Source organism: Hypanus sabinus, chromosome 1, assembly GCF_030144855.1.
Source record: "Hypanus sabinus isolate sHypSab1 chromosome 1, sHypSab1.hap1, whole genome shotgun sequence".
NCBI lineage: Eukaryota > Metazoa > Chordata > Chondrichthyes > Myliobatiformes > Dasyatidae > Hypanus > Hypanus sabinus.
The window spans coordinates 181,431,199-181,449,505 of NC_082706.1; the positions used below are offsets into that span (position 1 = coordinate 181,431,199).

General features: G+C 36.9%; 1 protein-coding gene across 2 annotated transcripts in view; it reads right to left on the minus strand.

The window, feature by feature from the left end:
* The window catches only part of eya1 (EYA transcriptional coactivator and phosphatase 1), a 186,772-nt gene extending 168,756 nt beyond the window's left edge, over positions 1–18,016 (minus strand). For both annotated transcript variants that reach the window (XM_059982790.1, XM_059982788.1), the window contains exons 1-4: positions 17,829–18,016; positions 16,067–16,153; positions 8,972–9,024; positions 4,092–4,219 (exon numbers count right to left, since the gene is read on the minus strand). In XM_059982790.1, the coding sequence (XP_059838773.1) occupies positions 4,092–4,215 (124 nt within the window). In that variant the 5' untranslated portion in view covers positions 4,216–4,219; positions 8,972–9,024; positions 16,067–16,153; positions 17,829–18,016. The remainder of the gene's footprint in view (positions 1–4,091; positions 4,220–8,971; positions 9,025–16,066; positions 16,154–17,828) is intronic.
* Between the last annotated feature and the right edge of the window lie 291 nt (positions 18,017–18,307).

Consider the following 18,307-nt stretch of genomic DNA (forward strand, 5'->3'; position numbering starts at 1 on the left):
CCACCCCTCAAATCAGGCAATGGATACAAAAGCCTGAAAGACCACTCTCAAGAATAAAAGAAAACCTCCACCTTCTCCTTCTATTCTCCACTCTGGCTTCTACTTCTTCTCCTCACCTGCCTATCAACTCCCCATTCTCCCTCCTTCTTCCCTTTCTCCCATGGCCCACTCTCTTTCCTATCAGATTCCTTCCTCTCCAGCTCTTTACCTTTCCTACCTACCAGGCTTCACCTATCACCTTTTAGCTATCCTCCTTCCCCTCCTCCCCACCCACCTTTTTATTCTGGCATCTTTCCCCTTCCTTTTCAGCCTTGAACACCATAAACTATAAGACCACAAGACATAGGGGCAGAATTAGGCCATGTGGCCCATCGAATCTGCTCCGCCTTTTCATCATACCTGATCTAGTTTTGCTCTCGGGCCCAGTCTCCTGCCTTCTTTCCATATCCCTTCATGCCCTGACCAATCAAGAATCTATCAACCTCTGCATTAAATAGACAAAGACTTGTGCTCCACAACTGCCTGTGGCAGAGAAATCCACAGATCCACCACTCTCTGGCTAAAGAAGAAGGGTCTCAAACTGAAATGTTAACCATTTTATTCATTTCCATAGATGCTTCCCGATCTGTTGAGTTCCTCCAACTCAAGAGCAGCTTCTATCTGTTCAACACTATTGTACTCTTGTATAATGAGATGGATTCTTGACTTTACAGTCTATCTTACATGGCCTTGCATCTTATTGTCTGCATGCACTAGACTTTCTCTGTAATTGTAACACTTCATTTTGCATTCTAATACTGATTTCCTTGTACAAGGCAAAACAAAATTTTACACTGTACCACCATAAATTTGACACCAATTTACCAATTTTAGATAAATTGAACTGAAAGACTGGGGGGAGCCAACCTGTAAAAGGATGGAATGGAATAAGAGTTAGAAGGGTGAGTGATAGACTAGGCAAAGAGGGATGATAGGTAGATGCTGCGGGGAAGAGTAGAAATCGTGATAGAGATTCGGAGGAGATAGGTGAAGGCGTCAAAAAACTGCAGACGAGGAAATCTGATAGGAAAGGAAGATGGAGCATAGAATCAAGTGAGGGAGGTGGAATGGCAGATTGGACTGGGGGGTTGGAGTGAGGGATCAGAGGAGGAGTGTATGGGTGATGAGGAGATAGAATGGATAGTTGAAGAGAAAGGTGCACATAGCAGGACCACAATCATATGGATAGGATCACTACACTTCTTCTTAACGAGTTTTTAAAATTATAGTGTATTTCAGTTATTTGGGTCATCGGTTAATTAGGGCAGCCATTTATTTGGGACAACACTAAAGAACAAAATCTAATCGAGATAATTGCTGAGATTCTCTTTCTTTATTTGGGATGCTGCCACTTAATCAGGGCAGGAGACTGTTGCCAAACACATTCTGACTAGCATCAGTTGCAAGCACTTGTGCGGCCGTTAGATGCTACACCGTGCTTAAGTGTGGACAGTTTCTAAATAGTTGTATGTGTGTGTTCAAAAAGCAGGAATCTTTGTCACTGATAGTTGGCAAGAAGTAAGCAGTAGGACAATTCAGAACTGTTTACTGTGGTTTCAAGCATTCAGGCTTGGAGATGCAAGAGTCACCCTGAGTAAAAATGAAATGATTTAATACTTCAACAAGTTAGGAACTACAAAGAAATTGGAGGATGCAAATCATTAATAGCAGTGTGCGAAGGCAGTCCATTATCTGCACTCAGAGTCTGCACTGATTTTGTTCATTGTGTACACTGGATGAATCCCTCCATTAGGAACTAATACACAGTTTTATAGTATTGTAGCACTATTGGCAATGTTCTAATTTGTTGTGTATTTCATTTAAGTACATTACTTGTTACTCAGTTTTGCTTTTTTCCTACCTTTTTAACTATTTCCATGAAACTTCGGCTAATTATGCCAGTCGCTTAATTGGGCCAAAATGTTTTGGTCCGATGTGTCCCAATTAAGCAAACTTACTGTATTTCTAGCAACCTCAAAGGTTTCATTATTAACTCATTCAGCAAATGATTGGAAGGCATGATCCTGTGATGTACTGTTCTATATATATTATATTTTTAAATATTTAAATACATTTGACTATTAGTGATATAGGCAAATGTATTTAAACAACTTTGACAGAGCCAAAGGATAAAGAGCTCACCACAATCTTCTGGAGGCAAGGCCTCACAAAATCCCCTCAGAGGCCTTGCCATCACTCACAGCCAGCTCCACATGGAGGATTGATTGAGGCAACAGTTCCTGGAGGGGGGGGGGATGACTGTCCCCACAGGAATACATAAAGTAAGTGAGGCCAAAGAGAAAATGGGAGATGCAAGCACAGGCAGAGTACTGGACTGAACATGGATCGTGACAATAACAATAGTTTGCGTACACATGGAAACCAGAATTAAATGTGTTAGATTCTCACAATTAGAGGACATCAAAATGAGCAATATTTAAAGCATTTAAAACAGAGAACACTACAAATGACATCTTAAATTGACAGAAAATGCATTATAAAATTTCAATGTAAATTATTTTAACTTCACATCTGGTCCCTTGCCTTTACACCAGCCTAACATCTGGAGTACAAACTCATTCATGTGAAATATGCATTTTATACTTCCTTTGTAAACGGAGTTAAAATTACCTCAAAGAATGGTAAGTAATCTCAAGTGTGCAAATCAGGACTTGTCAATTTGAGAAGATGAAAACAATTCTTAACTTCCTAGAGCCAAACTAATATTTCCTAGAACCACAAGAAACCTTTTTTTCTAGTTGCATAAAAAGGATGATTTCATGCCTGAGCACAATACACAATTATTTATTTAACCTTTGATTAGCTATAATGTACAGTGGTACAGTGAAAGTGACATTTCCATTTGGATGTTATCATTTTGCTGCATGCCGCACACTAACTTACTGAACTCTGAATTGAAAAATAAATGTACTAGTTAGGAAATTCCTTAATCTTCCTGCATCAAAGGCATTTTGTACTTATAATTGAGAGAGCAGCTTTACGAACTGTTCCCAGACTTCCAACCGTACCACTCTAGCTGGTTTCTGGGATTGGCCAGGGATTACTGTCATAGCTTCTGCTGTGTAACCATCCATATGGATTCTGCAAAATTATTCTGTATTGCTCCCACAACCTAAATATGCATACAATTCAGATATGGATACCACATAATCTGCTTGTGATAGATGATGTCAGTCGAGCAATATAAGCAATTGTAACTGCAAGAAAGGAATATTAAAAGATTCTGATGATGATGCTAGATCTATTGTAACCATAAAGTTTTTTCAAGAGCTTTCCACAGGGAAGGTACAGAGCAGCAGCAGGCTCAGCAAGCTTACTACTTTGCAAAGAATAAAATGGAGGAACAGAACAGTTATAAACACAGAACTTATAGAATATATTATGGTTGCAATTGTGTTATTACTCTACAAATGAGAATTAAAAACAATGATGTGGACAATTGGTGCAGTTGAATTTTGCTTCACTAAGGTATGACATATTCCATTTTCTCATTAATTAGACAGTAGACTCTACTTCCATTTCCCCTACATTGTTTATCATAGCTCCTGAATTTACTTTAATACCTTTGGGTGATGGTCACAGCACGCATTCATGGTGGTGAGCACTTGGGATACACAACATCTTGTTCTGATACCATCTCTGCTGTCATGTTGCAATGTTATGTTTCAAAATGTCTAAAATGCTATCAGAAAGTGTACAATTAATATGTAGAATAAAGTGTGTCTGTAAAAGGAATCAATTCTGCTTATTCAGACTGGACTCAATCGACATAGAATTGGACTGAAATTCTCACTTCTATCTTTGCTTTTGTCTCCTTGCCAAATGAAGGAGATGTATTACTTCCATCAGATAATTTACCCCCATCTGTTTCTAAGAGTCTGATCAAAGGGCACTTGGATGAAAGTAAACAAATTTTTCAAAAGTCACTTATAAAATAATTGCACATGAAAGTTGAAAGCAACTATCAAATGAATGAATGTCTGATACCCAATTTCATAACAAGTACTTCAAACATAATTAAACACACTCACCTTCTGTGCCATTTGGTGTCATAGAATTGTTATTAATACAAGAGTTGTCAAGTTTTGGACCATTGGGAGACTCACTACTTCCACTTATTCGACCTTGTGGGCTTGCTAGATCCTGCATTTCCATAGACCTATAAGTAAGAAATACACTTAGTGGCCACGTTATTAGGGATGCCTGTATACCTATTTGTTAATGCAAATATCTAATCAGCCAATCATGTGACAGCAATTTAATACAAAAAAGCATACAGGCATGGTCAAGAGATTCTTTTGATGTTTAGATCAAACATCAGAGTGGAGAAGAAATATGATCTAAGTGACTTTGAGCATGGAATGATTGTTGGTGCTAGATAGGGTGATTTCAGTATGTCAAAAACTGCTGATCTCCTGTGATTTTCATGCATAGCAGTCTACAGAGTTTACAGAGAATGGTGTGCGAAACAGAACATCAAATGAGCAACAGTTCTGCGGCGACACACGGTGACGTTTTTGGGCTGCGCACAAACTTCTAGATATATCTCTTCTGAACTACTATTGCTGCAATCTGCAGCCTGTATTTTCACTTTAGGTAATGTCCTTTTAAACTAGCTTAACGAACTAGTAATTTCACTATTTTCTGAAGGACTTGCAGATTTAACTCTCAAGCATGCAGGTATAGCACTTTAAGCAGAAGAATGCATTTTGCCATGATCAGAAGAGGGGAGAAGGGGAGTACTCTAATCCAGACTGAAACACTGAGGTATAAGACTTCCTCTACTCAATATCTTGATAGCAAATGTATAATCGTTAGAGACCAGGAATGAGGACTTAGGGCAAGATTGGAGGAAAATGAGAGATTGCTGCATTCTGTGTTTCACAGAGACATGGTTAACAAGCTGGGTTCAGTGATCGGACCAGAAGCTTCTTGATATACTGGATGGACCGGACTGTTGATTCAGTGGGGGTCTATGTTTCGTGATAAACTCTCTGTGGTGCTCAGTCTTGTCGTACTCTTCTTCTCCTGACCTGGAACAGCCAATAATTTAAGTCCCAACCATTTTACCTACTAAGAGAGTTCTCCTTCATGATCCTGACTGCAGTTTGCAAACAGCCAAGGGCAATGTTAAGCTTCCTTGAGAGGTACTGAGTGCCGCCATCAGCAAATGAGAAACGGTCTACCCTGATTCCTTTCAAATCATTGTCGGAGACTTCAATCAGGTTGCTTTGAGGAAATCTTGCCATAACAATCATCTACGTATGACCTGCAGTCCAAACAAGCTAAACCACTACTATACTACCATAAGGAATGCCTGCTCTTCGATCCCTAGACTGCATTTTGGGAATCTGATCATTTGGCAGTCCTCCTCCTAACTGCATACAGGCACAGGCTAAAGACCAAACCTCCAGAGACAAGGACAACAAAGAGGAGCAGAGGAGTGGCTATGCAATTGCTTTGAGTTGGAGGTTTAGGTCTCAAGAGCTCAGAGGATCTGAAAGAATACGCCATAGACTTTATTAAATTGTGTATGAGTGCATCGCCACCAAGTCATTCAGTCTTCCCCAACCAGAAGCCCTTGATTGACCATGATCCCTAATCTGCTGAGGGCCAGGTCAGTGGCGTTCGGGTCAAGTAAAACATAGCAGGTCCAGGTAGAATCTCCGGAAAGCGGCAATTCTGGGCTAAACTGGAATCACTGAAGAATATTCATCAGCTACAGCAGGACTCGAATGCCATTACCTCCTACAAAATGAAACCAAGTGACATAGGTGTCAACAAGGATTTGCTCCCAAGTGAGCTCAATGCCTTTTATGCTGGAGGAACTCAGCAGGCCAGGCAGCATCTAGAAGAAGATTCCAGTCGATGTTTTGGGCTAAAACCCTTCGGCAGGACTGGAGAAAAAAAGCTGAGGAGTAGATTTAAAAGGTGGGGCGGAGGGCAAGAGAAACACAAGGTGATAGGTGAAATCTGGAGGGGGAAGGATGAAGTAAAGAGAGTAAAGTAGATTGGTGAGAGAGACAGAAGGCCATGGAATAAAGAAAAAGTGGGGGGGGCGGTGTGGACTACCAGATGGAGGCAATGAGTGGACAAGAAGGTGAGAGATGGAAAAGTGGATGGGAAATGGTAAAGAGGGGGTGGGAGCATCACTGGAAGTTTGAGAAATTAATGTTCAAGCCATCAGCTTGGGGGCTACCAAACGAAATATAAGTGTTACTCCTCCAACCTAGGTGTGGCCTCATCATGACAGTGGAGAAGGCCGTAGATGGACGTATCGGAATGGGAACGGGAAGTGGAATTAAAATGGGTGACCACTGGGAGATCCCGCTTTGCCTGGTGGACGGAGGGTAGATGCTCGGTGAAGCTGTCTCCCAATCTACAGCGGGTCTCACTGATATACAGGAGGCCACTCCGGGAGCACCGAACACAGTTAATGACCCCAACAGACTGACAACTGAAGTGTCGCCTTTTCTGGAAGGACTGTTTAGGGCTTTGAACGGTATTGAGGAAGGACATATAGGCGCCGATTTTCTCTTGTCTCCAAAACATCAACTATTTATTCCTCTTCACAGATGCTGACTGACTTGTTGAGTTCCTCCAGAATTTTGTATAAGCTGCTCAAGGTTTTCAGCATCTACATCACAACTGCAATATCTTCTTTCTTCCCCCTTGCTTCACCTTGATTTCCCCAACACATTCCATGTGCCCATTATCCCTCCTTACTTGGCTCCACATATTACCCATCAGTCTCTGTCTCCTCCTCTCCCACCAATTCCATCTGCCTATTTTTTCCTCCTTACGTTTCCATTTTCCCACCCATCACCTTCCAGCCTCGTCTCACCATTCCCCTCCCCCGCCTGGCTCCATCTGCCTTTCATTTGTATCCCTTCCCCCTGCCCCACCTAATCTGCCTCTACTCTATCACTGTTTCAGTCCTCCCTCTCGGTCCTATGCTTTAAACAGCAAGGAAGTGACAGAGCACAATTTCCAGACAGACTGTGAGTCTGAAACTGCATTCAAATGCTGCACAGCTAAAATGCTTTAAAGTTATTGCTGTGCTCATCATCCATGTCAGGTTTTATATTCATTAGAAAATAATTTTAGCAAAGAGTAGAGAGGCAGTAATCTTTCATCAAGATTTGAATATAAATACCCCACACACACAATGTGATGAAGGAGCTCAGTCTTGACAAAGGATCTGGGCCCAAAACATCGACTATTTATACCCATCTGTAGATGTGCTGCCTGACCTGCACACGTTGTGCGTGTTGCCCTAGACATCCAGCATCTGCAGAACTTCTTGCGTCTATAAATACCCAATCCATGAATCAGGATTTCAGGACATTACCCAGAACAGAAAATATTCAAAACTTAATATCATTGTGATGTGTCACAAACTGACAATATTTCACCACCTCTTGTTTGAGATTTCTTTTCCAACATTTCTATTTTATGCTTAGTTTAAAATACCAGTTCTGGAAATGTTACAATCTTGCAACACTCTTATGAATAATTTCATTTTGAATCTCATTTTAACTTCAAAATTAATTTATTTTATTTAAGACCAATAGTATACCAGTAATTAAACATTCTATGAAGTGTAAACTTTCTATAATTACTTTTAATTGAATGAATCACACATATTAATTTAGTACAACAAATAACAAGAAAAATACAGAATAAGCGTACAAGCAATGAAGCACTCGTGTATGTTTACACTGGCAAACGAATTGCTCCTCTGTTTTTGTTAATGCACGGCATACTAAAGCTCATTGTGCTTTTTCATTTGTTTGTTGTTGGGATTGTATAAAGCCCAACCAATTGAAATGGGATAAGATTTGTACTCATTCCGTTTACAAATGAATTAGACTAGTACTTAGGAATATTAAACTTGTCATTTGATTTCAGAAATCATACAGTACTGAACGTTTCATCTGAATATTTTATTTATGATTGGGCCACGTAATGCTGAAACAATGGAGTAGTTTAGTCCGTGAGGTAAACACTTTGCATGATTTTAATTCTGTATTACAAAAAAGTGGTGGCATTCTCAGCTCTGAGTCAGAGGTTCCACTCTAGAATTTGGTATAGGAAAATCTAAGTTTAACCTTTTAACTTTTTCACGTATCGGGGAGTGCTACATTATCAGAACTGTTACATTTTGAATGCAAAATTAAACCAACCTCAATCCTGTGTTTCGGATAGGTTTGCAAAATTCAATGGACTTTTCAGAAAGGGAGTAGTGGGGACGGGGGTAGGGGGGAGATAGTGGCCTACCAAATGTTTAGCCCTTCTATTAAAATCATGAAAAATGCAACTTTATTTTTTGTTGAGATTTGTTGTATTTCTGTCATTAACAATACTACATTTCTGATGTACTTCATTAGGTTCAAAGTGCTTTGGAATGCTTTGAGATCATCAAAGTTGCTGTTTTTTAAAATTCCTTTGCAGAAGCTAGAGACCTGCATTAATACTGAGAAAGCAGTGCTGGCAAATTAAAATAATACTTTTCATCTTCAGACAACCAGTATTTGCACAAACTAAAATCCATAGTCACCTCGAAAATTCATGGACTGCTTCTCATACCAGTTTATGAATCCATATTGCAGAGAATAACATCATTCAGTAGGCTTATTACTGCTATTCTGAGCTTTTACCAATGCATATTTAGATAAACAGCATAACTGTTAATAGAAAATGATTATCAACTGTTTATAAGTGAAAATACTTCACCATTGTACAAAATTCTGATTAATAATATGAAACAGATTTTTTATAGTTGAGTAATTGACAGAATATGTACTTGAAATCTCAATTTATCATTACATATTTTGACAAATAAAGGTTCGAACAAGCAGAAACAATGTCTAAGCATACTATACTTGTGAACTTTCAACACAGCCCTTACCTGGAACCTGGAGGATCTGAAGCATCAGAATGGGATTGAGCTTTTTTTTTCACCTGTCAGTCAAGAACAAAATAGCTCCTTGTTACTCAAGTGTCAGGGCTCAGTACAGTTCCGAACAATAGGCTTCAACTTGAAAAGAAACATTCTTTCCCTTTATCAGAAAGGAAGAAAGGGAGACAGGGTAACAGAGAGTCAAATTGTCTTTTAGCTGATCTTTGCTGTTGTTTCCGCCTAAAGGTTTTTTTTTGTTCTCTTCCCCATGTTCGGAAAGCAGCCAAATGATGGGAAGGTGATTCACCGCAGGGAGAGACAACTGCTAACTAGATTAATCACTCTGCACTCGACCCCCTCACCCCACAAGTCAACATGCAATATGCTTAGCCAAGGTAAGCAAGAAAAACTGACAGAAAACAGGTATTGATTGGAAACCAGACTTGTTGAACAGATGCAACTGAAGCATTACACCTCCAGCATCTTTAGATCTTTCATCTTCCAGTCATAAAAATGAAATAGAGCTTTGTTTCTCCCATCATCTATCATGCTGGTTATTTTACTCAGCTCAGCATATGCACTTCATATTATCGTTCAGATCACAGCTTTAGCTTCATTAACTGATAATAAACCAAACAGATTTCATATCACTTGAGAACCCATCTCCAAAATTTGCTATCTACTGGAAGATCCTCACAGTTCAATAAGCTAACATTACCATTTCTGCAGTAATTTGGTTATTTAGTTTTAATGCTACAGAACCTATGAACACCTAACACCAAAACTAAGCAACACAGAGCATTAAGAATTCATACCAACCAAGGGCAATTCTGTCTATAAATAATGTTCTAGTGATCTACTGCCTGCACCATAATAAACAACCTGATAGGAATAACTACCAAACTCTTTTTTATTGTTTATTGCTGAGAACCAGAGTCTACACTCTATGTTAAAGAGTAAATACAGAAAACTGTTCAGAGGAAATTGTTTGGCAAAGGTTTAATTAGAAATCAGTGAAAAGAAACTGTATTTGCTTGGCACAAAAATATATTTGCTTGCAAACCTTAATCAGACATGTAACAAAAACTTAGCCTATCATTTTATGCAAGGTCCTTTCACATAAATATTTGAAGTAATGCCTGGTAGATTTTCCAATCCCATACCAGAATCATAGCATATTGGTTTTAACAAAATAATACTGTACAATAATTTCAAACAACAAAGTAATTAAATTGCTTGGATTCATCTAAATCTCAACACTTTTGTTTTCATATTTCCTATTCAAATCCAATCTCATTTTGTACTCTAAAATGTAGAATGTTATTGTAGGAAATACTAAATTATTCATTTAATTGAGCGTAAAGCTGGCTCAGGTCCTGCTTTCTGCACCTTCATAATTTAACTTAAAATGTCCACTCATCGATGAGTGAATAGCTGGTAGGAAAAAGAATGAGTGATGATTTAGTCAACAGATTCAGAATTGACAGGAAGGAATACAGTTATATTTAAAAATGAGTAATTGTTTTGCTTCTAATGAGCATATATTCTTACTACGGTGTGTATAAACTTTCAGAAATCTATTATGTTTATTACTCAACCATTTATTGTTTTGAAGTCTTAAAGACCAGACAATGAATACAAATAGAAAATAAGCAAGATTTGAGATAATAATTGATTATTGGCCAAAAGTAATTAAGTAAATGTCACTGTACTACCTAAATTAAAATTAGTAAAGTTCAGTTGCTTCTACACTTTACACTTCACTTAATCAAAGCAAATAAACTTGAGAGATTAGAGTTGGAATATAGTTCTGAAAAGTTCAATAATTGATCATAGAAGCTTATTTCAAATTCACGAGAGGAGATTGACATATAAATCTGTACAGCTATTAATAAGCAAATTAATTACACTTAATTGACATCATTATTTAGAGAATTCTAATAGTTGTTTTATAAGTAATGACACTTGGAAGAAATGGTGATGTACTTTTATCCAATTTCCAAGTTATTGACAAAAGGTTTTTCATGTAATATAATTACGAGAGAATACACAGTGACAAGGACCACAGAATTGTGACAGGCTCTCCAATTTGGACATTGTTGCAAAATAAATGTTATTTATTTTAATTTATCCTGATAACACAAACTACTCTCTAGCTAGATGAACTCAAATTTTTGCACTAAAAAATGTATGAATTAGGAGAAGGAAAGGGCCATTCGGCCCCTCAAGTCTGCAAATGCCATTTAATATAAACTTGACTGATCTGACAATAATCAAAATTTTGTACATCAATCTACTCAGCATAACTTTTTTGCACTTTTGGGTATCAAGAATCTATCTATCTATGGCTTAAAAAGACTTCTTCCTGCACCATTCAGGGAAGAAAGCTCCAAAAAACTTACAAGGATTAATTTTTTTCATCTCACCTCTGCCTTATTCGAGCAACCCCTTAATTCTCCCACAAGGAGAAACATCCTCTATACATCCACCCTGTCAAGACTAGTTAGGATAAAGTACATTTCAGTTAAGTCCTCTCCAACTCTTCCAAACTCCAGTAAAAGTACGAGCCTAACCTATCTAACCTTTCATCATAACACAACCTGCCCTTTCTAGATTATACTGATTAAAAGATAATTTAGCTGGTTGAGTCAGAGGCAAAGAGCTTTGCAGTAAATCAACCAAAATCTGATAATTTGCATTAGTTACCAAAAGTAGATTTGAATGCACTAAATTTAAAAATAAAGGAAATTATATATTTGCAATTTTTCTGTAACAGATAGTTGTTTGAAATATACATTCCAACTGTAATCAAATACATTATTTTATGCTTCCAGTGGAAATCATATATCAGATAAATCTGTTTATACTTGTGCATTTAACTACAAATCTTAAGATGACTCATGTATGTTGTCATGCACCATAATAATAAAATGCAGTTAGCTACAGCTAATGATACCCATACTTCTGTGATAACAAATACAGATCTCCAACCAGTGCTATGGTCCAGGTGAGTGGAATATTTTTGACTCTAAAATACAGAGAGGTCAATCCCATGCTAAAAGTCTCTGAGAGACAAGCATTTAGCAAATTTGATGTGCATTTCAATTCAACCCAAACCCAGCATATCTTTGATGTTCCCAGAACAAAGCTAAAGGAGTTGAAACATTCTGAGTGGTCAGATCTTATGAAGCAACTCCTAAACATTCATCTCTTCACTAATTATTTTGAATTCTTAACTCTAACTAGATCAGCTTCTGAATTAACTGAATTTATAGACTGAACTATATTTCCTCTGATTTTGGTTGTAATCATATCAATATTTTAAGCTTTTTCTTTTAAGGAATTATTTTTATGTTTATTTAGGAAAATACTTGTGTGATACCACATATTTTCTTGAAACAATTCCTTGGAGCTTTGAATACTTTAAAATTAAATGCATTCTAATTATGAAGATAAAATCAACAGCAGCTTTCATAATGTAGGCAAATAACCCAAAATGTGTAATATTAGAAAGGGTTTAAGCAATTGTACCACAGTATTGGCAGAAATATCAACTGAGTTTTAGAAATCTTTTTAACATTGTTGGCTTCAGGCATGGTCAGTACAATTGTATATAAGCTTAGTTATATTGATCAGGAGAGCAACAATTAATTTTACGACAAAGCATCAATTAAAATGACTCATGAAGAATGAAGAAAATTTAATAAAATATCACAGAGTCCTTTTTGATTTTGTCATATTATAACAAAATTTATTCTGTTATAATCATATGTCTGTATGGCTCTGAAAGGGGTTCTGTTTTTTTCTCCAAAAGTGAGACTTTTTTCAGTCTAGCTAAGTAGATTCTCTACCTTTAACTTTCCATTGGTAAATATGCATTGCCCTTCTTATACATTGTTGTATAACAGATTCAACAGTGAATTCACAATAGTTTTATTCAAATAGTGTTTCATGGAAAAGATACAATGTAATTATACTTATGAACTGATCTTCCACCTGGTTTGTCCATAAATGAACCTAGATCATACATGTTGGATCAGTGATATGTACCTCCCACATTGATTGTACTTGATTGAATTTGGAAAAAAAATGATAAAATCAAAGTGTTTGTTCTACTTTCAAAGCAAGAAAACTGCATCAGCCTGGTGATTATATAACAGACTACAGAAATGTACTGCCAGAGATAATTCAGCTTTACATCAAAGGTAACAATAAATGCAAAGTGAATGTATCACAGTTTTCAAAATAAATCAAAAGCATTAATTTGATTTATAATTTAAACCCAAAATTATAGTCTACGTGTTTATACGTATTACAAATGATCTCCAATATTTCTCAACACTGAAGAAATTAATTAGGTATTTGCAACCAGCAGCTGGTTAATATTTGTCACCAGTAGTTGGTTAGTATTTATCACCAGCAGAAGGTTAATAATTGCAACTAGCAGCTGGGTGATGTTTGTATCTCAGTACATGTAACTAAGATAATCCAATTAGAATAAACCATTTCCAATTCTGATTGGTATATAAACATACCAAAAATCTCCATGATCATTTTTTGTAAAATGTCTTTTTCTGTAAAATAGCAAAAACTAATTTAAAAACAAATGTTTTCTTTAACCCTATATTTGGCATTGAAAATATATTTTACTGTTGGACGTTAATTGATATCAATAAAGAATTTCATATTCCCATTCCTCCATAATTTAAAATGCCAACTGCAGACAGGAGGCAGAATAAACAGCATTTGTAAAATAAACAATTCATTAGCTTATTTGCAATTATTTTAATTAAAGTATTATTTTACTTCGAATAGTAGTATGTCGTAGACTCACAGCCATGAAAATTCATAATTTGTTTCTCGTGTCTTGTTGAATTTGACGTTCTGTTGTAGCCATCTTACTGAACTGCTACATTAAATCTGTTAATGCTGTGCTCTTCAACCCCAGAAATTATTTCCAGAAGGGAAAGTCTTTGAGAGATGATCAAACAAGATTTAAGGTAGTCATTTTATCACATTTTCCCTACCGCAGAGTTAGGCAAAAATGAAAATGCATTCTTTCACAATTCACATTTGGACTCCAAAAAAACCTACAAGCAATTATATTCTACTAGTAGAATGCAACATATAAACCCAACAGCCCTAGAAATACAAGCTTAAGATAATTAGAAATATAATTATCTTCTGAATTTTGATCACCTATTTGATTTCAATTTTCCAAATGATTAACTTTTGGGATCTTTAAAAAGTCATCATTATTATTTAGATTTATTTTACCTTTTCTTTTAAAGAGACACAAAAATACACAACTCATCCTGATCAAAAAACTCCTTCAGTCTTTTACCATACAGAATAAATTGAAAGATATACTTTTGAAAAATAATAATTAAAATGAAGAGAGTTAAGCTAAACATAAACATCCACTTTTATAAATCATTTTAAGTGGATTCTAAGAAATCTGCACAGAAGGAGTAAATTACTTTTAACCCCTGGCAGCAGTCAGGGCACAACAGGGTGCCAGCACCCCAACACATCCAGCTGCCAGTAATTTTTCTGCTACAATCCCACAGCATTTATTTCTTCCACATCCACCACATAAGGACCTTGTAGTTGTTGATATGTTTGTAAAAGCAATTTTACAGAAACTAATTTATAAAGACTTAAATTAGTCAAGAAATGAAATGCAGACACAGTAGATCTTTTCCTTCTCTGAATGGAATCACAGTTTCCAGCTATGCACTGAAGCCGAGATGAATAAAGCATATGCTGTCAAACAAACCATTAAACGGGAGATATAATTCAAACAAATTAACTAAAATAATAACAGTAATTATCCCAAAATTAAGGCATTTAAAAACGAAAATGCAACATTTCTAATATAACCATAATTCAAGCAGTTTTCACTTGAAATATTTCATGGATCTATTGAATCAGAATATCTATCATCTCATATGGCAGCAACTTTATATCAAAAGTCCATTTATACATTAAGGAAAGAAAATGCTTGTGTTAGTATTTTCTCGTGCAACTGCGCACATGTCACAGTTGGCCTGAATCAGTTACTGTTACAGCTACAAGAATGAAAAATTCTACATGGGGAGAAATTATTTCTTTTTCACATGTTACAGCCATGCACGAAATGGGGCAGCTTTGTGAAGGACTGTGACGTTACTTTACAACAAACACACACCATCAGTCTAATGTCAAATAATATTTTAGCCAGAACAATAAAATTGCGACAGTGATAAATAATCCAAATTATGATTTCCTACTAAAGCAAAGAAGCTTTAATAGAAATGTAATACTTGAAATATTATGAAAAAAGTTCTACTTGGTAGACCATATCAGAAAATGCACACCACACAAACATTGCTATTAAGTTTTACGCAAGTATTTTAAAATATATTCAGCATTACACAAATGAAACATCAAACACCAAACAGTTTGACTTGGTGTATTCAGTTTACTTTCCAGGCCTAAGGTACAAAGATTGAATCTTCCTATAGTTGCAAGCAAAATTTAAAACTTTTATAACAGGAAGCACTTCCTAGCTCAACAAAGCCATCAAAAGTCCCCAGGCTCAATTTGCCATATTCTATTTAAAGGTAAAATATTCTTTTAAAATCTTATTGAGATTAAAGTAGTGAGCATTTTAGTTTAATTAATCATGGACAAAAAAAAACAGCAAAGATCAACTCAGAATCTACTCATTTTGCAGGAATTCACCCAAACTGCAGCATTCACCTGCTACAAAGCACCAGTCAAACTGGCAAATTCTGATCAGAATGTGTGAAATTAAATTTTATTCAGAAACTTAATTAACAGGCTATATAATATGCAATCATTCTTTCTACTGCATGCATGTAATATTCTGTCCAGCTTAGGAATATTCAGCGTGGACTCTCATCACCCAATATTAAGGTTTAAAATCACAAACAATAACTACACTCCTGAAACAGTTACTATCTCTCAGGTTTCTGCTTAATCTCCAAATAAGGAAAATGCGGAGAAAATTTTACTGATGCCTCACCCTTGGACATCGGAGGAACACTGACATTCCAAGTGCTCTTCCATGCAATTTGATAGAATTAAACTTGTACTTACAACACTTAGAATTCTCCCTGAACTCTGCCGTGTTCCCTTAAAGGTTTTGAATTCAGTCAGCCGTCATCGCATCGTACAATCCCGTCCCTGTTCAACAGAAAGGTCCGCATTCAGTGCACCAATTGTCCGAATTACAGGCAAATTATCATAGCAGTGGTTGTGGAAATCGAGGTAGAGCTGAGCGAGTGCAGTCCAGTCACCGCTTCAGAGTGGCGAACGTCCCGTAGTTGCTTCACACACAAAACACACACACAAAAAAAAGCCACTGTGCGCTTTGACAGGAAGACTTAGAATCGGAAATGACACTTCGGAGTATGCAGCAGCAGCGAACTGAAGCACCGAACTCTCTCATGTGTCGCTAAGTCACTGCTCTAAGCGATGCACCTTTCCCCATTAAACAGCAGCAGATAACATCAGCGATCCATAGACAAAGAAACGGCAGAACCTTCATCCGTCCCTATTTGTTTGCTCAATCTTGTGGTTCTGCCTAAACTGCCTCGGGGCTTTTATTTTTTGTAATGCAAACCACAGTTTTTCTCCTCCATCCAGCCCCCACCGGCTAAAACGCAACAATGGGAATCAGCCCCGTGTTATCCTAGTACCCCCCCCCCCCAAGTAGTTTAAATAAATTCATTATGTAAATGAGCAAGTCCGCAGTTTCTGAACAAACATCTGTGTGTCTGACCTAATTCAAGTACTCCATCAGCAGGCATATGTTTCTCCGGCAACTGTTCTAATATTGTCTAAAAGCTACCGGCAGTTTCACACACCTAGACATTACCAGAGCAGAAATATGGGGGGGAAAATCTGACCTCCTTACGGATCAGCATGCAAATAAGTTTATGTTAAACTACATTAAACCATGTGCACTAAAAGAGAGCTGAATTATATTTGACAACGGATTTTAGTTCCACGTGTGCTCTATTTAGGGCCGATGTTTCGGTAACTCAGACTTCGGCGGTCGTTTGCGTAAGTACCCGAATATCTTCGTCCTCCATTGAGAAATAAACGCGACCGATTTAAAATTCCACTTAAACGTTGTTGCTGTAATAATTAATAGTAGTTCACTTTTTGTCGTTTACCAAATTATTATTTCACGGAAATGAAATAAACATTACGGTACAATATGTTATATTTTCCTTTAAATCGAAAAATGCACTATAAAGAAATGAAACCAAAAGTATATCTAAGTTTTAAAAACGCAGTCTTCTAGGTACATAAAGACAGTTACATAAATTACGAAAATTTAAACATAGACATTTTATTAAACCAAGTACGTTGAGAATTTCGTGGTATACGAAATTTTAAAACCATAATTTTTATCCCTAAAGTATTCCACTCCTCACGCTTTAGTTCATATATTGGAAAACTGTTTTGGACGATCATTGGAATTTTTGAATTTTGTAAAATACTTCTGTTTATCTCCATCTTCCAATTCAATGCCAGTGCATTCCCATGTGCGGGCTACGAGAGGAAATTCTTTGTTTTTCTAAGTAAACTTGCATAGGTGGGATTGCAGAGTGGCAGATGCAGTGCGTGCCACCGTCACAACATCGCTATGACATGAGGTGACACCGGAGCTCTCTGAGTGGTCTGAAAAAAAGATGTTACTAATAACTTTGAAACTTAACGTCGGACTTTCTATGCATATTATGCAAGACACATTTAGAAACAAAAGTAACTTCAGTTGTTAGAAAGTAGCTTAAAAAAAAGCGAATGAACAGGAAATCACTTCGAAATCTGTCATTCTCCCACTTCTTACCTTTTACAAAACTCAGTAGCGCTAAGAGACCTGACGCGGAAATATTGTCACACAAGACCCAGTTCCTGTTAGGTGCCTTTCAATGTGACACCCGCCTCTTTGCGCTCGTTGAGTAAACACACTAGAAATCCCACAATAGAAGAATGTTTTGCCAAAGTTGCTTCAAGTTGCACACACCTAAGATTTTGTTTTGCTTGTGTGCAGCCGAGGAACGCTGGGATTGTCACCAAGCCATATATGGCGAAGCAGGTCAAAACGACTAAACCTGCAGGGCTAGTCTATCGAAATGACAATCCCAGAAAGCTACGGTCTCCACTGAATGACAACGGTGATTCCAAATTGTATTGCGCCATCAGTTCAATAATGTTTCTTTGGTTGTTGTATTTTATTTTAAGGTGGAGCCTTAATTTAAAATCAAGTTAAGCGAGTCAGGAGTAACCAAAGCTCTGTCACTACAGGGAGAAAAACGGAGTCTGTGA